Source organism: Ictalurus punctatus, chromosome 19 (genome assembly GCF_001660625.3).
Source record: "Ictalurus punctatus breed USDA103 chromosome 19, Coco_2.0, whole genome shotgun sequence".
NCBI classification, from domain to species: Eukaryota; Metazoa; Chordata; class Actinopteri; order Siluriformes; family Ictaluridae; genus Ictalurus; species Ictalurus punctatus.
In genome coordinates, this window is record NC_030434.2 from 20,310,781 (window position 1) to 20,336,947 (window position 26,167).

The window sequence follows — 26,167 nt, forward strand, 5'->3', positions numbered from 1 at the left end:
CATTAATGCACCCAATGGCATGAAACAAAGTACAACGCACCCAGAAGGTTGTTTACAAGTCAAGGAGACGGGGTGAGGCAATGCTTTCGTACTCTGCTACTCAGACATATACACAGGAAACTCCACTTTTATCAATTGTTTTATAGATATATACGGTATGTATACATTCTATACATTTGACATTGACAGCAGCTGACTTCACTTCTCCAGTAAACCCAGCAAGCCTCATACGGGCCTGGCACAATGTTGCCATGACAACCAGCCACATTTGATGATGCACATGAAGCTCAAAGCCTCATCTTCTGTTCACCGGTCAGGAAGTCAATCAGGTCAGAGAAGCGCATACACAGATGATCAACACTAAAGCTGCAAATCCAGCTACAGCTTTTCAGATTGGCTTCAGAGACAGGGTTCGAACAGGTGTATAGTAGAAGAGTGTGCATGGAGAAGGCACTTGTTCATTTACCATGGTGGGAAGCATATTCAAACGTCTTTCTAATTGAACCATTTGATTTCTAGTCATTGTTTCTACTCACCTTTGTAGCCCTTTTCCACTAGTAAGACAACAGCACTAGTAGCTCTAGGGTGGCTGTGGATCAGGTGGAAGAGCGGGTTGTCCACTAATCATAGGATTGGTGGTTCAATTCCCGGCCTACGTGACTCCACATACCGAAGTGTCCTTGGGGAAGACACTGAACCCCAAGTTGCTCCCGATTGCAAGCTAGCACCTTGCATGGCAGCTCTGCTACCATTGGTGTGTGAGTGTGTGTGAATGGGTGAATGAGACACAGTGTAAAGCTTTGGAACCATTAAGGTTAAAAAAAAAAAAAAAAAAGCACTATATAAGTGCAGACCATTCTCAATTTGCTTTGTCCACCAGAAAGAGATGCTGTTAGTTATTTTCCAGCATCAAAATGCTTCTTTTTTGGAGTAACATCTCCATAAATATCCATGCAATACTCCAAAAATCCATGCAACACCTTATTTAACAGATCCGTGACAGAACAAGAATAACAGCCATTTTAAAACCCAAAAATGTCTGGTTGAAACTTTTTTCCATCTAAATTGCTTCTCAGTTTGTTTCACAATACCTACAGTTTTTGAATTACATGACATTCGAGACCTGTGACATCAGGAACTTGGAGGTGTTGACATGTCACCATTTCAAGCAGCTAGAGATTTTTTATAACTGTCATTAAAATAAGGTGTTTGAGCAGTGGAGTGGTAATGTGTAATCTGGAGATCAGGGTTCAAATCCTGTTGGCACATTTAATGAGGAAGTGGTGGCTCAGTGGATATGGCGTTGGGCTACTCATTAGAAGGTCATGAGTTCAAACTGAAGCATTGTCAAAGTGCAATTTTTGGGTCCTTCAGTAAGATCATTAATCGCTGCTTGGTTGTATCCTGCAAATGCAACAAACTTAATTAGAACTACATTGCTGATGTTACTTCTAGGGTTAATATTATACTTCCTTTGACTAGCTACACACTCAGAACAATTAGCTACAAGCAATAAAGATCATAATCATTGTCTGTGAAATCGTTGTTTGTGTGTAGACGCAGAAGGATTTGTTTTGGATAGTAAACTATCTTCACAAAGCAGGAAGTATATTTGTAAAATCCTCCGACTGGTATAAATTTATTATCAGGGCTGAGCCCCAGCCACCTGTATTTCAAAGATATATTTTTTTTTTTTTACATGAAACGTGACCTCACACACACACAAACACACACACACACACACACACACACACACACACACACACACACACACACACACACACACACACACACACACACAGGTGAAAAGGACAGATTAAGACATGGACAGATTGAGGGTTCCATATTAGCTAGTACATGCTGGGAGCATCAGTCACTGCCCAAATAGTGCTCCATCATGCCCTACTTTTAGCTTTCCTCATACTGGGGTTGGTCTCACAAGCACCTGTTCAATATGGATATCAACTGTCCTATATACACACAGAGAGAGAGAGAGAGAGAGAGAGAGAGAGAGAGAGAGAGAGAGAGAGAGACAGAGACAGACAGACAGACAGACACACATATACACGCTCACACAAAATGTGGCTCCACAGGCGGAAATAATGTATCCACACATGATTTATATTGCATAGACATTGTTAAGGACCAGTACTCACCTGTTTAAAAAGGCAAGTGGCATGGAAACATGTATATGCTTTTTATTCAGCTCTGTAAAACGGATACTTAAACAAATTAAGAGTCAGTCTCGGTAATTAAAGGTGAAAAATACTGCCACCAACCCAGACACATAACCCAAGAGAAGAGCATCAAATCACTGTGTTCATTTATGAACATATATAATGAGCAAATTAATTTTGTTTGTGTGTGTGTGAATCAGACACAGGTGAAAAAGCAATGTGGCAAAGATACATTAGAAAAGTTTGTTTCATCGCCCCCTTCCCTTCTGTCTCATCTTCCTTCACTTGCCTCAGTCTGTCTCTAATTTATGGTAGGTGTGTGTGTGTGTGTGTGTGTGTGTGTGTGTGTGTGTGTGTGTGTGTGTGTGTGTGTGTGTGTGTGTGTGTGATGTATGAGAGGCAGCCCCATACCTAATTCTGCCATACTTGTCTTGACATTAGGGAACTGTCAGATAAAAACACTTTCAAAAAACATTCAGAGTAATGAAGCAAATGTCCATCACCCAGGTAATTATGTCCCATGCTGGTGCAGTTTCGCTGTGTCTCACATACACAATCATGTACACATCAACACACACCAACAGCATATCGGTTGGCTCCAATAAACACTGACCGATTCACACAATCATAATGAAAAATGTAATAGCTTTTTATTCCTTAGAGAAAAAAAGAAAACATTATAAAAGGATTAACCAGCCTTTCACCAACCTGTCAATCACATCAGCTTCAACAAAGCCCCTTTAATCTACAACAGTGATGTCATCAGTCCCCATGGAGAGAAAATTTCCTCAACTCTACTTTCAGGGGAAAAAACAAACGTACCAGTCAACAAGATACAAAGGTTTGTCTAAGATATGGGGCATCTTTTGCATTTAGTTACCTGGAAAAACAAATGTAGTGTATGTAATGTATATGTATGTATGTATGTATGTATACATACATATGCATATGTATGTATGTGTATATAAGTGTGTGTATATATATACCTTTTTATTTATTACCTAATGCACTCTTGAGACAAATGCACATGAGAGAAAGACATAAGTTTCTTAGAAATTGAATGAGACAGAAAAACAAATGAGTTACTATTAGGACTTAAGTTTTAGCAGTAATGAACTGGTGTTCCCTGACTTTCTGATGAAGCAAAAAAAGATGAAGTGAGTGGAAAAAAATACACTGTCCAGTGAGGGCACATAGTGGCTTAGTGGTTAGTGGCCTCACACCTCCGGGGTTGGGGGTTTGAGTCCCGCCTCTCAGAGTTTGCATGTTCTTCCCAGTGGCTTTGGGGGTTTCCTACGGGTACTCCGGTTTCCTCCCCAGTCCAAAGACATGCGCTGTAGGCTGATCGGTATTTCCAAATTGCCTGTAGTGTGAATCTGTGTGTGTGTTTGTGCCCTGCAATGGTTTGGCACCCCATCCAGCATGTCCCCTGCCTTGTGCCCTGAGTTCCCTGAGGAAGGCTCCAGGCTCCCTGCGACCGTGTGTAGGAAAAATGGTACAGAATAATCCTTAACTCTACAGTTAAGGAATGCTTAAAGTTACTGCTTTACCTCTAATTGTTACAAAGTGCTGAGATAAATGTTAAACAAACATCTCCTTACAGAAAACTCCAAGATATTTATGATTCTACATTTTTCTTTTTTAAATAACACCTTTTTTTTAATAGGTTTTGAATCACCCCCACCCCCATTGTGTAACTACATGTGCTTCATTAACTGCATTCTAAGAAAGTGTCCAGAACTGAGCATTTCTACTTTGGGGTGGGGGTGGAGTTAAATTGTGGCCCAAAAAAAAAAAAAAATGTTAAACAGAAGTTTGCCATGAAGAAACATTTCAAAAATGGTAAAATTGTAAAAAAAAAAAAATAAATAAATAAAAATAAAATAAAAATAAAAAAAAGAAAGAAAGGAAGAAAAAAAGAATGGTATATTTAAAATAACGTGATAACAGGTCTCGACACCTTTTACGTAATTGCTCCTTAATGAGCACATTTGTATCTTTTACATTATACCTTAGGGAAAATACAGTTACCCAGCCACAGTGTTTACCTTGTGCGATCCTCTGGTGTCGGAGGATTTTTTCATTCCGTGTGGAGAAATATAGCCTGTTCGTTTTTAACACAAATATACTCATGCAAGCTTTCTCTTTCTCTCTCTCTCTCTCTCTCTCTCTCTCTCTCTCTCTCTCTCTCTCTCTCTCTCTCTCTCTCTCTCTCTCTCTCTCTCTCTCTCTCTCTCTTTCGTGTGATGTGCATGAGTACACATGGTCATTTAGGTTTAGACTGAGCTCAGTGATTCAGGTGGAAATCTGCAGGTGACAAAGCAGGTCGACTCCATTTTGCTCAACTAAAATCCTACAAATGCTGCAGAGTGAGAGATAGACATACAGATAGACAGACAGAGAGAGGCAGTGAGAGAGAGAGAGACACACAGAGAGAGAGAGAGAGAGAGAGAGAGAGAGAGAGAGAGAGAGAGAGAGAGAGACAGACACAGATAGAGAGAGTGAGAGACAGAGAGAGAGAGAGAGAGAGAGAGAGACAGACACAGATAGAGAGAGAGAGTGAGAGACAGAGAGAAAGAGAGAGACAGACAGACAGAGAGAGAGAGAGCGAGAGAGAGAGAGACAGAGTTTGAGAGAGAGAGAGAGAAAGAGAGTGAGAGAGAGAGTAATGAGAGAGAAAGAGAGAGAGGGAGGCAGTGAGAGAGAGAGAGAGAGAGAGAGAGAGAGAGAGAGAGAGAGAGAAAGAGAGACAGTTTGGCTCATTATTTACTGTAAATGTTTTTGCAGTTACTGTAAAAATTTGACTGTCTGTCTGAGGGGCAAAAAAACTACAGATGCACCCTAGAGAGTACTTTCATGCACACGGTAATAGCACCTACAGCACATCACCTTAGTTTCTTGCATGTAAGATAGCCTATAGGGCAGTGCATCTCATTTTCTCCAGTGGAAGGGCACACTAGAGAACACATCACATAGTACATAGCAGCACCCTAGAGGGAATTTAATCACACATTTTCATCAAACAAGGGCAGCCATTAGAACACTTCATCACGTTTTCTCCACTGTAAGCGTGCCCTAGAGGGCATTTAATCACATTTTTCTACCAACCCGGAACCTAGTTCCAGTTTTTCCTACCATGTGCCCTGCCCCGGAAAACCGCTTCCTTAGTCTTTTCCTAAGAAAGATGATAGAAAATGAGTCATTTATGCTTAGCTGTGCCTCTGTGTTGTTGCTGTTGTTGTTGTTGTTGTTGTTGTTTTGTTTATTTTTATTTTTAACTGCCAAAAGTCAGCAAATTCTCTGTTAAATGTAAATATTCACTGCACAAAAATAAAGCAGTAGGAGACATCCTCACAGAGCTATGACCATCATGTCTGAGTGACACATGACTACATCACATGTGTGTACACATGACGTCACATCACATCGGGGGTGCAGTCATGACCTCTGACCCCATTAAATGCCCTTCACATCTACACTTGCAGGGCTTCCTCATAGTAGCTGGCAAATAGAAAAGCACAAACATTTCAAGCAAACCCCTGCTCACCGCTGTGTTGTCAGTGTATGTGTGAAAAGGGCTGTTGTATCACACTGAGCTGATAAACAGGAAGAGAAACAAGGTGAGGTGAGAGAATGAGGGGCAGAAAGAAAGTAGCTGGAATCTGACATCACTTCAGATTAAACAGGCTCTCCATTACACCAATTAGAACCAGAGAACACTAGGGGTTTTGGAGGAGCTGCTTCACTGATTAAGCCAATGAATGACTGACGAATTAAGGCAATTTACCCATCAGATGCTTCGTCTACCTAAGTCAGCGTGGTAATTAAGAGTAACTGCGTTTTCATCTGTGTGGTGACGGATATTCGTTTGAGCAAGCAGCCCCACACAACAAGCAAAGTGGCTAATTGGACAAGACGAGGACTGGCAAAGTAGATTTTAAGTGTTCTGCTGTTCCAGTCAGTGTTCACATGTCTATATGAGCTGTTCATTAGGAGGTAAAATAAGACTAAATGTATTAGAGAATTAGAAAGCTAATTATAAAGTATTAATTGTTCCCTGAAATTGGTTTGCACCCCCTCCAGGGTGTCCCCCACCTTGTGCCCCATGTTCCTTGGGATAGGCTTCAGGCTCTCCCAAGGAACCGACCCTGTGTAGGATCAGCGGTATGGAAAATGGATGGATGGATAAAAATTTGATTAATCGGTTGATCGATTAACGACCGGCGCTTAGCAGTGCCTACTCAGCGTGGCTCAATGTCCTTTTCCAGAACCTTCACACTAACTGTCCCTCAGCGGTGGAATGACCTTGCAACCTCAATCCGGACCACAGAATCTGTTACTATCTTCAAAAAACAGTCTTCCATGAACACCTAACTAACCCCTAAAACACCAACCCCACATTATCCTAAAAAAACAAACAAAAAAACCTACTCTGGATCTTTAACCTCTACTCTGCGCACTTTGCTTTCTAGAACTCAATTATAAATCTTGTATGGTTGTGCTACTTGTATTGTTCTCCACTTGATATATCGCTTTGCTTGTATTTCCTCATTTATAAGTCGCTTTGGATAAAAGTGTCTGCTAAAAGAATAAATGTAAATGTAAAAATTTGTGAAGTGGTTAGAGCTAAATTGTTGGCTGGTGTTGTAGGTTTCTACCCAATATATACTGTACATATATACTGTGTGTGTGTGTGTGTGTGTGTGTGTGTGTGTGTGTGTGTGTGTGTGTGTGTGTGTGTGTGTGTGTGTATGTGCTCTGCAAAAAAAGAAATGTCCCCTTTTCAGGAGACTGTATTTTAAAGATAATTTTGTAAAATCCAAATTAGCTTTATGGATGTTTATTGGAAAGGGTTTAAACGATGTTTTTCATGCTTGTTCAATGAACCATAAACACTTATTGCGCAGGCACCTGTGGAACAGTCCTTAAAATACGAACATTTTACAGGCGGTAGGTGATTATGGTCACAGTTACAATAACATAAGACACTAAAGAGACCTTTCTACTGACTCTGAAAAACACCAGAAGAAAGATGTCTAGGGTTTCTGCTCACCTGCATGAACATGCCATAGACCTGCTGCAGGGAGGCATGAGGACTGCAGATGTGTCCAGAGCAATAAACTGTAATGTCTGTAATGTAAGACGCCAAAGACAGTGCTACAGGGAGATATGAAGGACAGCGGATCGTTCTTGCAGTGAAAAATTACATGTAACCATGTGTCCTCCCAGACAAATGCCTTGGTGGAAGAGTGGAGTAACATCTCACAGCAAGAACTGACAAATCTGGTGCAGTCCATGAGGATGAGATGCACTGTAGTACTTAAAGCAGCTGGAGGCCACCAGATACTCACTGTTACTTAATATTGACACTCCTCCCCCCATCCCCCCGCTTTGTTCAGGGACTCGTTATTCCATTACTGTTCATCAAATGTCTGTGAAACCTGTTCAGTTTATGTCTCAGTTGTTTAATCTATTTTTGTTAATACAAGTATTGACACATGTTACGAAATTTCCTGGAAATAAAAGCAGTTGATTTTGCTATATACATGGGTTATTTTTATTGAACGGATGAAGGAGATGTTTGGATGACGTGATAAGGAGTCACACAGAGAAACAGTGAGATGGAAGTCAGCACAAACTCAGTTGTGAACCAAAATCAAACGGCAAGCCAAAAAAAAAAAAAAACTTGAAAAGCACTAGCAGTTCTGGCAGGTTCTATAACAGATGCAGAGGAAGTCATGAACAGGTGAGAAGAAGTAAGAAGAAACTGAGGGATGAGAGGGGGAGTGAAGCGATGCTTTGGATCCTGTGCTCTGTAATGGAGCCGTCCTGTGCGTCATCCCTCCTGGATTAGAATTCCGGCTCGTATAAATAGGAGCGGTATTTTTAGTCCTTTGGAGCCAGTCCTCTCCTTCCCGCTCTGCCTTTCTTGAACAGTATTAATTACCAACCATCCATTCAGACTAATAATATGCTTATTAATGCTCTAACCAGAGTGAATAGGAAGCACTGTATGTGAATCCACATCATCTTAATGACTCAGGCCATTAAAAGGATAGCAAAGGACGCAAATAATTATAGCGGCATCAACGAGGAGATTCCCAGAGGCTTTTTATTGTATTTTTTAGCAGCATGTAAAACTATTAAGCTATTTAAAAATAGCATGTTTTTAAAATAATGATCAGTTGAACAGAAAGAAAGAGAGAACATGGAAGGATATAAGAGAGAAAGAGAGAGTCAATATCAAGTCACTGTTCTCCAGATGGTCTGAGGGAAAACAAAATCTGACCATTAATCATCATTTCAACGTCATATTATCCAGAAGAGAAACCAGGAACCTTAGCCACTAAATTAAATTCTCGTAATCCCTTATTCACACTCTTACATTTCCTTTATCTCTCTATCTTTCTCTCTCACACATATAACAAACCATCAACAGTATTTGATATTAGATATCCTGATGGCAGCTCAATGTTATCACTATTAAAAATAGCTGTTTACTCAGTTATTTGTCTCTAAATTATAAGTAGAAGATGATGAAGAAAAGTGGCGACAATATGACTGAGTGACTGACTGACTGAATCTAGAAAATTCTTTCATATTGCATCTTTTGGACAAATGGAAATGGACATTTGTATAGTCCCTGCTGCCATCAAGTGGAGGAGAATTAAAACTGCACTTTTTTAAAGTCAGAGGTCACTGGAGGTCACCCCAAAGCTCCACCATACTGATATTCTCCTTAATACATTCACTTGTCTGTCTGTCTGTCTTTCTGTCTCTCTCTCTCTCTCTCTCTCTCTCTCTCTTTGATTCCATTTGCTGACTCAGAGCAAAATTGATACTTTTCGTTCATTTGCTATTGGGTTTGGTTTCACGCTGCACATCATTACAACCCAAGAAGCTGAAAAAGAAAGAAAGATTTGCCAAGTGTGTGTGTAGAAATCACAAAACTCACATGCATGAAAACGGAGTCAGCACTAAATAAATGTTTAGAGATAATTATGAAAAATAACTACTTTTAAATGTTTGTGTATCGCATCCAGTGATTATTTTCTTTTTTTGTTCATCAGCCCAAATAACTACAACACATGGCATTTCTGCAGCACTTCAGCTCTATTCTTTGGCTCAGTTTAGCAACTCACATCTACAAAAACAAAAAACAATTGCTGCCTGGAAGCAGATCGAGACCACCTCGCTCAGATGCTCTTGTTGTTTTGAGGTGCACCTGTCTAAAGAACCGTTCCAAAGAGGAAAAACATCAGATTTTCCATTCGAATGGACCAAAGACTGCACATGTGTGCCCTTTAATTGTGCCTCTTTCCTTAAAGCCAATGTGTAATGGCACAGTTATAACCCACACATATCACTTCACCTGCTCCATACTCTATAGCCAGGAGTATAGCAGCCTGGAGACCTCCAAGTGGGAGGTACTTACCTCTAAGTGAGAGGTACTCACACTGCAAGTAGGCGGGATTTCACAAATGGGCAGGATTTAGGCAAAAATCCAGAACTGATGGAAAGTATGTGGAAATTGCGCAATTGCGCCGAGGTACGCAATGATAAATGATGACAGGAAGTAGCGACACTAGTGAAAAACACAGATTTAAACATATTGTATGCATGTCCAATGCTATTCTATTTGAAGACTGACGTTAACATTATTATATAATTGGCTGATATTTGATGTTAATTAATTTTAAAATTCAACAATATCAAGATGGAAACAAACTTACGTAAAACTGCACTCAGTGAGGTGAATGTGTAACAACTTTATAACCAACAATTTTTTATTGCTCAATGGTTTTGTTTTTAGATGAACTATTCCTTCACAATAAAATCTGCCACAAAATATGTATAAGTTACTTAGAAATAAAAACAAAATTTTACATATATTTACAGTCCATAGTGATAAAAAAGTGCTATGCATTGTCTCTGTATATACAATGACATTACTCATTAGCACAGTTGGATTGCATGCATGAGAAGCTGCAGAATCCTGGGTGGAATGTTCTGGAGCTCGTCTCGTCTGCCCTTACCAGCGTAACCTGGTGGATACACAGAAAGCACATTATAAAACGGATTTTTAAAAAAAAGTCATTTAACAAATAAAATACACTTCCTTTTGTTGATTCTACATGATCTGGGAATTCAGTGTGTCGATATTTAAAATGTAAAAATTGCAAGTTTACCCGTTTAACATCGTCAAGCCGTTGTATTGCATCTGGGGGGCAGATAGCTTAGCTTACGTCACAGACGCTACAGTAACCCCAATCAAAGTGCTCTGGTGGCTATTTGGAGCTGACCCTCCCATTTGGAGCACTGGGGGGGATAGCACAACCCCATACTTTCCTGTATAATTTTGGTATTTAAATGTCCTCTTCCACAATAATCTATTAAGAAGCACGCTATAATGAATGCCCTCAGACTGTGCCAAGTGTATGTGTACTCTTAAGACGTTCGTGGATTATTCAGAAATGGTACAGACAAAATTGGGATACCAAAAGAGGAAAGAAAAACATGAAAAAGAGGAGAGAGCAAGACAGGGAAAACAGTTAGTCACCCAGTTTTTAAAAAAAATAAGGAGATTTATGTTCCCTGTTTTGTGCTATGATTCTGAGGCTAGCCCGTATGAAGCTCTTATAATTAACATCAAATAGAAATTCTATCAGTTACTCACCACAATGTTTATCCTTGGAAGTTGGAACACAATATTTCCAAAAATATGTTTTTTTCCATGCAATCAAGCAATAGTAATGGAGCGTTGATTTTCAAAAAGGACGGAAAAGCACCAAGCGACAATAAAACTAGTCCAGTGTTGTATATATTCAAGCTTTCCGAAGCCTTGCAACAGCTTTCTGTGAGGAATCGATCAAACTTTAATGCAATCATATAAATCTGCTTTAACTGTACCGAGTGAGTTTATGAGAGAAGTGTTGTAATGGTGGGGTAGTGGTAGCTCAGTGGTCAAGCCATTGGTCTACTTATCTGAAGGTAATGAGTTCAAATCCCAGCACAGCCAAGCTGCCACTTTTGGGCCCTTGAGCAAGGCCCTTAACCCTGAACTGCTCTGTTGTATAAAACAGATAAATGTAAGTTGCTCTGGATAAGGGCATTTGCCAAATGCTGTAATGATGAGTGAATCATTTGAGTTGGTTCATTTCAATAAATTAGGTAATCCTGTTGATAAAACCAGTCTGAATGATTCATTCATGAATAGAACTGATTTGATGTTCACTTTAATTCAGTTTTACAAATTAGCCAGGGGGCCCAGAAACCCTAATGACACCCCTGCCTATACCCATGTGAGGGTATAGTTCAAATCTGAATTCCACTTTGATAAGTCTGAAAGCTTACAGCTGGGCTTCTTTACCACACACAAACACAAACACAAACACACACACACACACACACACACACACACACACACACACACACACACACACACACACACACACAAACCCTAAACATAGCTGTGTGGTGTGAGGCCACCATTAGCCCACAAATCACCCCAGTGTCATACCTGATGTGGCTAAACAGAGCCAGACTAACCCACAATTGTCTGCTACTTGGGTTGCTTCCCTCGCTTATAACAGAATTTATGCCAAACTAGTAGTCCTTACTAAATAAAGTGGATATTTAAAGCTACATCACTTTTGATGATTTGTTGCCTGGCTACACAGCTGCACATACACAATAAGAAGTAATTACACATCAGTCAAAACATTACTGTGTGTACAGCACTTGCTTAATTGTTGATGCCTGCATATAGGCTTGTTTTATAGACATTTAAGCATTATAAACCCATTTGAGCCAAGGTTTTTATTACTGAATATTAGGTAGTATAAGGGGCCAAGCACAAAGTCCTTGGAAAGCTCTTGTTTTCTTAAGGATTCCTCTTCTTCTCTTCTTCTTCTTCATCTTCTTCTTCTTCTTCTTCTTTCTTCTAAAACTGATCAAACAGACATGAAATTTGGCATGAAATAGTTACTTATCATGTGCTGTTCAGGCAAGTGAGATGACATGGTAGTGCTGTAGTGGAGTGTTTTCATTTTGGCCCATTAACTAACAATTATCAAATTGAACCATTAACCCTAAAGACTTTTATCTTCTTCTTTGATCTCTGATTTATATTTAAGTCAAACATTTACATGTAACTTTTTTTTTTTATAATAATTTGCATAATACAAGAAACATATTTTAACAAACTAGTCCTAGGATTTTTTGGCATATCTTCACAAATTTGGTGTTCCACATCATTTTGCTAATCTTTATGTGTATGTCTAATGATAACTAAGTTCCTTACACAACCTGACTGCTATTAGCCAATCAGTTTTAAGGAGGCATTGTGAGCTACCCTCACAAAACCTGAACAGTACATTAATTTATGATCTCTTTAGAGTTTTCTGTAACCTGGCAACAGGAGACGAGGTGTGCTATTTGCAAAGGGTGCTTGGACCCGCTTGTCCGCATTTCATCATTTTGTATTTGGTGTTCCTTCTATCTTATTGTTAGTTGACAATTTGCTATATAGCGTAGCTTTACATCATTCACTACAGTAAAAAAAAAAAAAAAAAAAAAATACACTTGTGTACCCTCATCCTGGAAGCCTTAATTCTTGTGAGTGAATATGAACGATTAATACATTCAAAAATTGTGGACTTCAATCAATTTCCAGGTCAATGGCTGAAGGATATAGGATCAAGGAGGCTATGAGGCTTTAATTAGAGTAGTGGGAAGCCCGCTGTGATAAATCCATAGTGGGAGGTGTGTTAGAAACCATATGCCGAATGGTCTTTATTTCGGAAGACACAAAGCAAACAATCCAGAGCTGCAGGCAGAGTCGTGGTTGAAAGATGGAAGCACTGTAATAACACAGAGAGGCAGATAAACAGCAAACAAACCCAATACGAGAGTCAAACGGCAGAATCCACAAAACAGGCAAAAGGTCAGGGCACAAAGAAACAGCATCAGTAGCACGGCTTGGTATTGCAAAATAACTGTAACAATACTTTGCAGTTGGAAGTGTTTGCAGAATGGCTTATAAAGCAGAAAACCGGATGTGAAGTAGAACTCAGATGACTGCTCCCTCTGGTGGAGGAAAGAGCTGCTTGTGGGCTGAGGTGTTACACCGCCATAGTTTGTACACTAACCTGTTGCAAGGCATTGTGGGATTACAGGTGTGTTGCATATTCTATACCATGACATGATTATAATATGAGATAATTATATATATGGTGGCACTTCAGAGAGAAGTTGCTGCCTCACAGGGGGCTGCTCTAAGAGCTTGGGTTACAATCTGTGTGGAGTTTGCTCTCGGTTGTCTAGTTTCCTCCCACCGAATAAAAACATGCTGGTAGGTGTACAGGCTAAGCTAAGATGTAAATGATTGTTAGTACATGGTACACAGCAAAATCTGCAGTGTTGATTTAACACCCACAGTGTTGAATTCACACTCTACAGTGTTTTTATGAGTCCATTGGACTCATATAAACACTCTGGGTGTTAATTCAACACTAGGGATTTTACTGTGTATCCTGAGATGGACTGGTATGTGTATTGGTGTGTATTCCTGACTCACTTCCAGTGGTCAGGATAGGTTCTACATCCACCTTGAGGTTGCCTCTTTATACTATAGTAAATAGTAGGTAATTTACTATAATGACTGGTAGTAACTAGCATTCTATAATGAATAGAGTGTTTTTTTGGATATACAGCCAGATGATTTCCAGTTATGTGTATGTGTGTGTGTGTGTGTGTGTGTGTGTGTGTGTTTATTATTATGTACCATCAGTGCACCTAGCTGTTTAACCGAGCTTGTATTCTTCACACTGCATCAGTTAAACACATGCTGAATGCAGTATCACTCATTAGCATTTGTTATGCTGCGCATGCACATTGCTGCTGTTTCTACATAAACAGTGTGCGTGCTGTGTATTTGTGCAGTGTGCCATAACAGACTAGCTTCCAATGATAGAGTTATTTGTCATCGCCATCGCGCCCGCAATCTGTCCTCAGATTGTCTTGTTTCCAAACGCAGCCAATAGCATTTTCTGATAAGACAACCAGTCACCTCCATTAACCTCAAACCTTCCAGATGGAGGGCGTGAAGCTTAAAATACAGACACATCCCATGGACTAAACAGCAAACAATCCCCCATCATAGTTAAAAAAAACTTACACAGCAAGATATAACGGAGAAAATGAAGGCATTCCTTCTTTCTTTTTTTCTCCAAGGTCAGTGTCTAATTTAACATGTGCAGAATTCAGACATGCCTCAAGTGTGAGGACATTTGTATTACAGGATGTGCTTCTCAATTCTCATATCAAGTCATCTCTTAACTCGCTGTTCCTCTGGCTTTAACATGACGAGGAATGGATTTGTGACACAAATATGCAAGTTTAATTCACAAAGACGCCATACCTCCACCATTTACATCCTCATCAGAAATGACCACATTATCCATAAGGCATTCATCGTCACTTGCTCTTTTTCATTAAACCTGACAAACTATCACAGAATAAATGGATATTACCTCGTTAATATTCAAATCCCAGTGACTAGAGAATGCCATTAGGATGTTCAATAAATATTCAACAGGTTAAAAGATGGGAAGGCTATAAGATGTAAGAAACTGAACACTTGGGGTTTGTGCTGTTATAGGAAATTGATCAAAGACAGAGTGGTGTGATGTGGACAGACTTACAATTACCCCTGAAAGTGGATTATTTATTATTTATTATAATAAATAGTGGATCAGTTATTCATTATTGTTGTTGTGTAATGTTGCCTTGCATGATTGGCCAAAATACCTACAGGCTGCAGCCAATGGGAACGCTTCTCTGTCGGTGTGCGTCCTCACAGGACCGATCAGACCACCTCAGGTAAGTTAACAGAGACTTAACAGAGCTGAAAATCATAACAGAAACAGTTACTTTAACAGATGCGATAGTAGTAACTTTGATATGGATAAAGCTGTGTGAACGTACATGAAATGATCCAGGTTTAATCTAATCTGAACACCCTTATTCGTCTTACTTTATTTTCACTCATAGCTTGCTAAGTATTATAACCACAGTTATGTTAGCCTACATGTTTATTAATTCTCTCCAAGCAGAGATTCTTTTGAATGAATGGTGTTCGTTCTGTGCCACAAGTAATTCGTGAATGTTGTTCATTGACCATTCATGTGCCTGTCTTGATACTCAAGAAAGCATATTGGTTGGAGGAGACATGAAATAAGTGGAATGTTATTATATATTATAGCAGTATTTATATTTATATGTTTATATTTCAATTATATTTACAATCCATTTATCTAATGTTGTGGAACATTTGCCAAGCAAGTTTATATTATCAATTACATTATAGCAGCTATAAACAGCCTCTGTCCTGAAGACTTTCCCAGAGTTGTAAGCTATATTTACAACTTTACCTCTGAATGTTACAAAGCACTGACACTGGAAACTCCTTCCAAAAATGCTAAATAAATGTCGCCTCACAGAAAACTTCATTACATCAACCATTTTTCAATCTGTGTAATCTTGTACTGTTACAATCTGGAACTCAAATGGGGATTCATTTCAACCCCACAGTGAAACATGGGGGTGGTAGCATAATGTTGAGCATTATCTTTTGGTTGTTTCTCTGACGAATGCCCTTTATAGCCTGTCACTGACTTTTGTTGGATGGCCTCCTCTAGACAGAATAGTTATTATGCCATATTCGTTTAATGTTTTTTTTAACAAAACCCTTTGTTTAGATATGCTCTATCATTCTAGATTCAGTTCTAGATTAATAAAATATCATCCAAATCTCGCCCATTTCGGTTCCAGGTTGTAACATTACATCATGTGGAAAAATTCAAAGCGGTGAATACTTATGCACGGTACTACATAATGTAATTGTTAATAATTACATTATAGCAATTATAGCAATGCAGATCGAGTTGCATTTTGGCCTTGAGGTGATATTGGAATGAGAATTCACCCATTGACCAGCAGGGTTTTTTTTTTATTTCAAAACAAACGCTTCAAACAGTTAAAAATTGGTGCAGTGTAATAATACAAAACCAGTGCACATTTTTTGAATGGCAAAATAGCAAATAAAACTTTAATATGCCTACACAGAATCAACAAACAACAGGGTAAGTTGTTTCCCTACACATCAATTATGTCATCCATATAAAATCACTATAAAATGGCACTCTTTAATACTGCTCTGCTTAAACTTCTATGGGTTTTCAAACATTCCCATGATAAGTGGTACAAAAGTCTCTCTCGCCAGATCATGCAATGCTGTCAGTAGGCACAGCAGGAAAAATCAGGATGAGTTTAAGTCTGAGACATGCTTCTTGTCAGCCTTTCTGAACTTATGACTTGTCAGCAAGGACTAAACCCTTAACATTGGGACCTTTCGTTATTTCTCCCAAAAATAACATGAGTGTTGTCAAGGAAAGAGAGAAAGTGGACTAAATAAATAAATGTTGAAGTGGCTTCAGTCGTTTTAGAGTAGTTGATGTCTAAGCACATATATTGTTTTAAAGATCACATCAATCTATTTGGCTGTTTTGACATTCACTCACTTTTCATACATTCTCTAGCATCACAAAAAATAGAAAGTACAAAAAATACTAATAGCAAAAAAAAAGAGCCACGGAAATAACACTAGTGAATCAATGATCTTATAAAAACAGCGGGTGGATAGTATGCAAACATGGCGCATAATTGGCACAGAAACTAAGCAATACTGTGATGTGATGCCATGTCATCTTGATTGCTCGTCAAACGGTGAGATAGAAATTTGTGAAATGATTTGGCACTGTCAGCGAGCGCTGTCTTTCCTCCAGGACAGACAGCCAAGTCTCTGAGATTAGAGAGAGGGGTATGGGGTGGGTCCATATTAAGGCACTGTGACGTGAAATGGGCTACCGGGCACCATCTCATCACCCCATTTGACGATAAGGATGTAGTCTCCTTTCTCTTTGACCGTGTATGTGACATTGTACATCCTGTTGCCCATATGCTTGACATAGACCTCTTCACACGGAGTCTTTGGCCCATGTACACCCACCATCAGCATGTTTGTCCCTGCAGAATTAAATCATATATATTAATAAAATTATTTACATTTACCACCACAGTTTTTTAGCCTAGGCAGTAGGGAGGTGACGGTGAGGATATTTTCCCACGGTAAATCGGCGTGTGAAAACATCAGTAATACCGCTATCGTGCATTTCCCTCTTTTCCCCCTCACTTTGAAATCACTTATGAATGCCCATGCTGCCGTGGGCATTTTACTTTCGCTTTCAAATTAGCTGCAATTCGGGGGCAGCAATTGCTTGAATGGTGGGTTCATTATTATTCTTAATGAAAAACACAACAACAACAAAACAGTACAATGACAAACTTGCTTATATTAAATATAGAACTTTTGAAACCAAATCTTCTGCCATCGTCTTGTCAGTTACCCCATTCCTTGGGGTGTGCAAACTTTTGCACTCAACTGTAAGAGAATACTTCTGCAAAGCTATGTGAAGTGTATGCAACAATTATATAAAAATAGATTTTCACTACTGGTTTGTGTGGGCTGGGATTACAGGGGAGTGTTGTTCATCTCACCAGCTTTACTGCAGTCTACTGTGAAGGTGTTCTTCTGGCTGATGAAGGCTTTAGAGAGACCGGACCCTCGTGACACCACTTTGCTGGCATCGGATGAAAATTTGGGCAAGGAGGCAAAAGATCCGGCCATGGTGGATGACTTAGTCACTGTTTCCACTAGCACAGATGAGGTCTCATGGAGACTGTGCCCTCCAGACAGACGTGGACCTGCACACAGAGACATAGAGAGATAACTTTTTATATAACTCTGCTACTTGTAAATAATACTACATGGGACTGGACGATATGACAATATCATATAGCTACAATGATAAATTAACTCACAGTAATGCATATACGCCTGTATAAGCAAAGCTAGCCAGCTACCACACAGCACTGCACAAATGTTAGCCAGCTATTTAGCTGTCTAAGGGTTAGTTTAATAATCAGCTAGACAATCAGTGCTTGGTTTTAATTACATGGCATAGCTACATAGCTAGCTTTAAGTTTAACTAGCTACTACTGAACAGGAAATTAGCCAGGTTTACTAGCAAATTATCTGAAATTAACCTGCAGCGTAATCCAGTAGCTAATGTCAACAGCAAGCTAGCTAACCTTAGGTAAACTAGTATATTGTGTAAACCAGTATTCTGTATAAAGCTAACTATTAAGTAACACCATTAGCCAGCCTCACTACTTACATCAGGCTGTTATACTGTGTAAACCAGTTAGCCAAGGATGCTAGCAAGCCAGACACAATTTGGCTAACTATGATATAGTTAAAACCATTGCAAGGTTTACTAGCTAACCTTTGGCTAACTATTGTATTGTGTAAATCAGTGAGCCCCCACACTCACAAATGGTGGCTATCATGTTATAGATTAATTCATTGTGACAAAATTAGCTGTAAATATTATACATTTCTGATGTTGTCTACTTTCATTTTCCCTCATTTTCTGTGAAAACATTTTAAAAAGACAAATAGTAGTATTGTTTAATCATTCACAGTTCATGCTTTTTTTTTTTTTTTTTTTTTACAGAAACCACTAATTCAGCATTGTGTAACACTGCAGTGTGACTACAGTCACATAGGAAGTGACAAGACCACAAACGCCAATTCAGGGGGCATCTCTGTGTGGCACATTCTATACAGATATCTAAAAAATAAACCCTCATTTTCTTTCTTAGACTAAATATACATTAGATCAGTTTTAAAATAACTCAGTGTTGTGCATCAACACAGTGTCTCACCAGAGACTTTAGCTTTGAACGGGCTGCCGACGATATGCTGTGGTCCTCCATATTTGATGGAGATGAGGTAGCTGCCGGGGGCCATAGGTGTGTATGTGACCTTGTAACCCTCGGGACATTCTTGGCAGTCCATCTTCACCTTGGAGGGTCCATCGATAGTGACAGAGAGAGCTCCGGTTCCAGCGTTGACCGTGTTTACGATGAATTCAGAGGGCACACCTTTGAGAAACGGAAAGAGAAGTGATGAAACCTGTTCGGTACTGTACTTAACAAAAGTGGACATATTTCCCAGCATCCCACTGACCTACACCTTCTCTTTTTTATTTCACTGTACAGCAAAGCAGGTTCACATTTATAAATTGGCAATATGCCATATATTCTATAACACATTATAACCCCCAATATGAATACTATATAGAGCCTGTAGTGTAGTTCATTGCAGCATTAGCAGAGTAATTGTTACTACCCTAAATTAGATTTTTTTTTCCAAATAACAGCACATTCTGAAGTGTTTTATTCCTCTTATAAAATGATTACAATTTTTGATTTCTTGATGTTCTCCCTGTGATGCAGGGTTTCCTCCAGGTACCCCGGTTTCCTCCCCCAGTCCATAGACATGCATGGTAGGCTGATTGGCGTGTCTAAAGTGTCCGTAGTGTATGAATGGGTGTGTGAATGTGTAGGTGATTGTGCCCTGTGATGAATTTGCACCCTGTCCAGGGTGTACCCCGCCTTGTGCCCCATGCTCCCTGGGATAGGCTCCAGGTTCCCCACGTCCCTGTAGGATAAGCGGTATAGAAAATGGATGGACAGATTTCTTGATATTATGTGGTGGAACGTTTCATGGTGGAACGTCATGAAACAAGTGTGTTCATGTTACCACTTATGTTATAGCCGTTATAAACAGTCATTCGCTCACCAGCCGTGCATTTTTCACACTATTGATGTTAATAAGACAAAAAAAATGCAGCTTGCCATGTTTCAGAGAAAGTGTCCTCTGTCTTTCCTGTCCTGGAAAACCTACTGACTGTTACATAGTACTGACACTGGAGACTGACACATAGTACTGACACTTTCCATAAATGCGACATAAACACTTCCTTATAGAAAGCTTCACCAAATCAACAATTATAGATTTATCCGTTTTTTTAATCCTCCATTCAAGTGACTGTGAATTAGTGGATACTATAGAAGCCTTCATATTAGAATGAGTGCATTAGTGTTGTATAATACTGTGATTTAACTTACAACTGGAACTACTATCAGAGCTGCTGTAATAGAACATTAATCAACACCTTCAAAACTGAGAATTCAAAAGCACTGAGCTGTAAAGAAAGGGAGAAACTTTGAAACAATTTTTTAACATACGTTATTTTTTGTTACATGTTTACATCTGTGAAGCTAAACATTGAATAACTCTAGTATAAAATACACTCTGCATTTTTTATTTATTGTTTTTCTAGGGGTATGCAAACTTTTGCATTCAACTGTATTTTGACACATTGCTCCTCATACATTTGATCTAAGGCTGAATGTATGTTGCATGTGTTTTGTTTATAAGTGAGTGAGGTCACTTACCTGTGGTTCCTCCCTCCAGGCCTGGGCCACAAGCAGACACCATGCCTGGGTCTCCGACTTGACCTGGTTCTCCCACACGGATCTTAAAGGGGCTGCCAGGAATGTGGCTCCCATTGAAGCGTACATCGATGGAGTGGACACCGTTCTCACGTGGGATGAAGCGAATCGCATGCTTGTCTGCAGAGACACATAACGTATTCAATAACAGAATGCTCTCTAATACAATAAATACGATAAATAGCTATTCTAATGTGACTTGTACATGAATATGTGGTGTGTGTGTGTGTGCTCACCATTGTCTAGTTCTGTGATGTAGCACTCCTCCATTGCACCGGAGGGTGTGTGAACCTTAGCATCAATCATACCCCTTGCCCCATTCAGCTGCACTGCAAAGGAAGCTTCCTGGTTCACTTTCAGACCTGTTTCCTGTTAAGGAGACAGAAAAAATACTATTATATATGAATATATACTATATTAATATTTTATTGCTGTACTTATGAGGAACACAACCATTTTTTGTATGGGACTGATTTCCAAATCGCAGGCACACATGGGTTTGTTAGTTAGTACCACGTCTCAGTTGCAGTAAAGAGAGAGATAAAGACGGTATTTTTTATTCCTTTTAGTTGTTTCTGTTATAAGAGAACTGGATGGCACAGGTTGTCAGATACCAACCTTGAAATTAGTCTTGCCTACCATGCCTAACCCTAACTCTAACCCTCAAATAATCTCTGAGAGGTTTATTACTCTTGTGCAATTCATGAGTCTTGTGTGTGAGAGAGGGAAAGAAAAAGAGAAACACACCTGTAGGCTAGTAACAGTAAGTCTGCGGGCATCATCGGACAACGTTGCTATGGGAACGATGAATGGACTGTCTGGGATGTGCTCATCGTTGAATTTGATCGACACCTCATAGTCACCTGTCAATCATCAAAATAAAGCCTCATCAACAACCTCATTAAGACTTTGGATTATCACCAAGCTATCAATCATATCAAGACATTAATAAAACACATTTACATATGAGGATAAAAAAAAACAAGAAACATTGAGATATAAGTTATTGGGCTGCGAACACTGGCTGTGAACCTACTGTGAACCTATATACTGTATGTACCTGTTTTATTAGATCTTACCAGGCTCTTGGACCACGTAGGCCACTCCACAGGAGCCGTCCTTTCGGTCTTCAAATGAGATTTCAGCTTTACTGGGTCCCTCAACAGCGATGGACAAACCACCCGCACCCGCCTCACGCGTCCAGATGCTGAACTCCGCTACAGACACAAGCAAACGCACCCATATGAGTAATAAAAGTCTCAGTTATATGATTTCCAAACCCTGAATATTTAATACAGTCAACATGAAGGCAACTGTAGTCAGCATACCCGGAACTCCTGCTACTCCACGGTCGAGACCAGTACCACCTGCACGCACTTTATGGGCTCCTCCTTCTCCAAGTGGACCTACGGTGAACTGGAAAGGGCTGCCGGGAACATGCTGGCCACGATATTTCACATTAACTGTGTGAGGGCCCATCTCCTGGGGCACGAAGCGCACACTGTAGGTGCTGTTTTCTCCTTCGATGATCTCAGCGTCCTCTGTTTTTCCACTAGGACTCGTCACCTGAGCTGTCATCTCCTGAGTACTAGCCTCACCTGAGAAAGAGAGCGCGAAAGAAATGGAGCAAGAAGTTACAGAAGTGCAGTTGAATGGGATTTTGCAGAAAATTAAATCACTACTAAAACACAAACCTAGGGTTTGTTACAGATTATCAATTGGTTTGTAGGTAAATAAACCCAAGTTCACACTAATCTCAGCAGCTATGCACCCCACACACACACACACCCTCGGATTGGCGGGACTGGATGCCGCTGAAGGGCCCCATGAAGCCTCCGAACACATCTCTGAAGGGGTCTCCGCCAAGCTGTGTGCTCTCCTCCACATGCACTTCGCGCTTTGTTTCGCCTGCCCGCGTCTTGCTGATCTCTGTGCGCTCAGTGCGTGTATATGTGTGGCTGCTGCGTGTGAAGGTGCGCGTTAGCCTTTCTTGGGCCGACACCATCTGAAACCAGTTACCTGCAAGAGGCAGGGGTCCAGACAGAGGGAGGAAAGACAGAGCAAGAGAGAAGGTGGGAAGAAAAAGCAGTAAGACAGAGGAAATCAGGACAGCAAGAAAAAACTTGCATGCTGCATCTATTTTTGTTCATAACACAAACCTTGTGTTTGTTTTTGTTTTTAATCATACTAGCCCTCTTTAAAATAACAAGCAGGTGAAAAGGTTGGAACAAAGCGCAGGTGGTGTGACAGATGGAATAAGGTGCCGAAAGGGAAAAAAACGTCCGCCAAAGTTGTTTTTTCTCCTCCATTAAGCTCTTTACTATACCTAATTGACTCAGTTAAGCTGTAAATTCACCTCACCTGGGATTTTGAGGTTGAGGTCGCAGGTGCTGCCTACAGTAGCTATAGAGGGAGCCTGCCTTCTCCTGGTGATGCTCTCCTTCATCCTGCCCTCACCCAGCACCTTCACTGTGAACGGACTTCCTGCACAGAACACAGAAACATCACAAATAACCCCAAACGCTTCAACTTCCAGTCAGATCCCAAATGTGGAAATATTTATAAAGGGATCAAAAATCTTCAGTGCAACAATTTGCCTTATGCCTGGCTGAGTCTCAAATGCAGGACAATTTGCTAAGACCTCACAGTACAGAAAAGGTGAGCTTTTGGTTGCATTTCAATGTGGCATGACTGCAACTTAGTGATTAAAGTGAAATGCAATGCAACAGGAAATTATTCACTTCTGAAGTCAATGTTTAGTTCCTGCTGAGATCAAGCAACGTTAGAGCAATGTAGTGAAGGTTTTGCTTTTCAGTGTGGTATATTTTCTGTATGCACTGAGGCAACATGGATTGCATTCACCTCTGACAGCATATAATTCTTAGAAAGCAATCCCCTGCTGAATGGTTTGCATTAAAGATGGTAAACGGTCTGCACTTATATAGCGTTTTTCTTTAACCTTAGCGGTTCTACAAGGCGCTTTGCACTGTTTCTCATTCACCCATTCACATACACACACTCACACACCAATGGTAGCAGAGCTGCCATGAAGGCGCTAACTTGCCATCGGGAGCAACTTGGGTTCAGTGTCCAAGAACACTTCGGCATGTGGAGTCATGTGGGACGGGGATCGAACCGCCAACCCTACGATTAGTGGACAACCCGCTCTACCACCTGATCCACAGAACGATGCATTAAATGTCCTGTTTTTCTGTGTGGTGTGTTTTCTAAGTCATTAATGAAAAGCATAACTTTACTGCTTATCCTACATATGGTCATGGGGTGCCTGGAGCCTATCCCAGGGAACTCGGGGCACAAGGTGGGGGACTCACTGGACTGGGTGCCAACCCATCGCAAGGGACAAACACACACTTCGGACAATCTGAAAATGCCAATCAGCCTACAACGCATGTCTTTGGACTGGGGCAGGAAACCAGAGTACCCGGAAGAAACCCCCAAAGCATGGGGAGAACATGCAAACACAGGGTGGAGGTGGTATTCAAACCAACAATCGCGGGGGTAGGAGGCACACATGTTACCCACTAAGCCACTGTGCCAAGTATTTGAAATATAACATACTGAAATATAATAAAGTGCCACTGAAGTGAATATGTGCTATGTTCTGTACCTGGCACGTGCTGGTCCGCAAACTTGATGTTGATGATGTAGGTGCCTGGCTCCGTAGGGCAGTAGGTCACTTTGCATGTGCCATCCTCTATGTCTTCACAGTTAATATCCACTTTGCTGGGTCCTTCGATGGAAAGACCCAGACCACCATAACCTAACAGAGGATGGGGAGATATTCACAATTGTCATCATTGTTACAATTAAACAATTATGGGATTTGCTTGTATAATGTAATATGTGTGCATTAGGACTGATGAAAGTGCAGTATGATGTCCTGCAAGGTTCTGTTTAGGCCCCCTAGTGTTTAGGCCTGTTTAGGCCTCCCTTGACTATACTTACCAATTTGGCCAGGTTTAGCATGAAATGGAACTGGGAGATTGTGATAATGGTAGTTCAGTGGTTAAGATGTTGGACTACTGATTGGAAGGACATGAGTTCTTCTCAAATACATATACGTGTATAAATGAGATAAATTTACATTGCTCTGGATAAGGGCCTGGTAAATGACATAAACCTAAATGTCATGTAAATGGACGACTGTGTTGGGATAAATAGATCTTAAACGAATGTTGATAACTGTTAAATCCAAGCCTAAATTTTGATGAAGTACTGATGTTGGTCGGCTCATTGCTACTAGGGTTGCTGATTTCACCTAGAGCATGAATGAAAAAGTCAAAGCACATTAACCCAGTCTTATTCAAGCTACCCAGGCTGCCTATTAAGTTCTGCATTAACTACAAGGTCCTGCTCATGACATTTAAGCCTCTGAGTGATTTAGCTCTGGCGCATCTTGCTGATTTCCTGAAGCGTTAGAGCCCATCCTGATAACTTCACTCAGTTGAGGATGATTTTTTTTTTTTTTACAACACACTTAAGTTTCAGAGAATAATATAACCTGACTTATTCATAATTCCTGAATGTTTTATCTTCTTACTTTTTGTGATTTGTTTTCATTCTCATTAAGCTGATTACTTCCTTATTGTGCTTTAGCATTAATACTTTGTTTAACCTTTAATTCTTTATATGTACAAAGCACTTACTGATTTAATTTATGAAAAGTGCAATATACATACAAATTATTGTTCATTTCATGCAGATTGTTTATGAATAATGAATAATAATGAGATAATAATAAGAATATAAATAATGCAATTGAATTCAATTAGTTTACAAATACAGCTCAGTGTATTATGATTTGTAACTTGTCAAATGAGATATTCACTCTCACCTGCATTTCTGGTGTCCACGACGAACTCAGCCACCTCAAAGGTGTGTCCCTCCACCAGGCCTTTGCCGAACACTTTCACTTTGCTGGCGTCTCCGATCTCCGACTGCCCCACCATGATCTTGAAGGGGCTGTTAGTTACATGTTTGCCGTTCTTCTTCACACTCACCACATGCTCACCCACTTCCTTAGGAGTGAAGGAGATGCCTGAGGAGAAAACAAGAGAGAAGATGACTCCTCCACAAGCTGGTCATCAACACAGCACCAAACTTCCATAATTAATGGTGTGAAGTACAATTAAGTGTGTGTTGATACACTTTTGCAAGTTGTTTATTTTCTAACATGTCTAATCCAAAGTGGTTGATGGGCACTGTTTTCCCAAAATACATTCTTCTTTTTCTAGCTAGACAGTTCATTTACTACTGAGTTTCTTTCAGACAGATATTAACTGTCAGCCTACAAGAAAGTTGCAAACAGAGCTCAAAAAATTTCAGTGGCCCTTCGGAATAGTCTAATGTGTCAAAAACTAATTGGATTTCTTTTTTTTAATGGATTTGCATGCATATTTTGAATTATATCAATACTGTCTAAACCGTAACCCCAGAGACTGAGGTCTAAAACTCCTGTAAAGTAAAAAAACAAAAACTTTTCCCAC

The 26,167-nt window shown here is 40.0% G+C and overlaps 1 protein-coding gene across 11 annotated transcripts in view; it reads right to left on the bottom strand.

Moving 5' to 3' along the window:
- Positions 1–16,167: 16,167 nt before the first annotated feature.
- flncb (filamin C, gamma b (actin binding protein 280)) overlaps positions 16,168–26,167 on the bottom strand; it is a 78,035-nt gene continuing 68,035 nt past the window's right edge. For 10 of the 11 annotated variants that reach the window (XM_017494459.3, XM_053688214.1, XM_053688213.1 and 7 more), the window contains 12 exons: positions 25,516–25,719; positions 24,289–24,441; positions 23,022–23,144; positions 22,449–22,679; positions 21,989–22,258; positions 21,740–21,877; positions 21,408–21,523; positions 20,897–21,029; positions 20,604–20,780; positions 19,026–19,244; positions 17,796–18,002; positions 16,168–17,264 (listed from right to left, as the gene is read on the bottom strand). In XM_017494459.3, coding sequence (XP_017349948.2) covers positions 17,077–17,264; positions 17,796–18,002; positions 19,026–19,244; positions 20,604–20,780; positions 20,897–21,029; positions 21,408–21,523; positions 21,740–21,877; positions 21,989–22,258; positions 22,449–22,679; positions 23,022–23,144; positions 24,289–24,441; positions 25,516–25,719 — 2,159 coding nt within the window. In that variant the 3' untranslated portion in view covers positions 16,168–17,076. Of the gene's footprint in view, positions 17,265–17,795; positions 18,003–19,025; positions 19,245–20,603; positions 20,781–20,896; positions 21,030–21,407; positions 21,524–21,739; positions 21,878–21,988; positions 22,259–22,448; positions 22,680–23,016; positions 23,145–24,288; positions 24,442–25,515; positions 25,720–26,167 lie in introns of all 11 variants that reach the window. The other variant, XM_053688218.1, reaches the window with a different exon arrangement.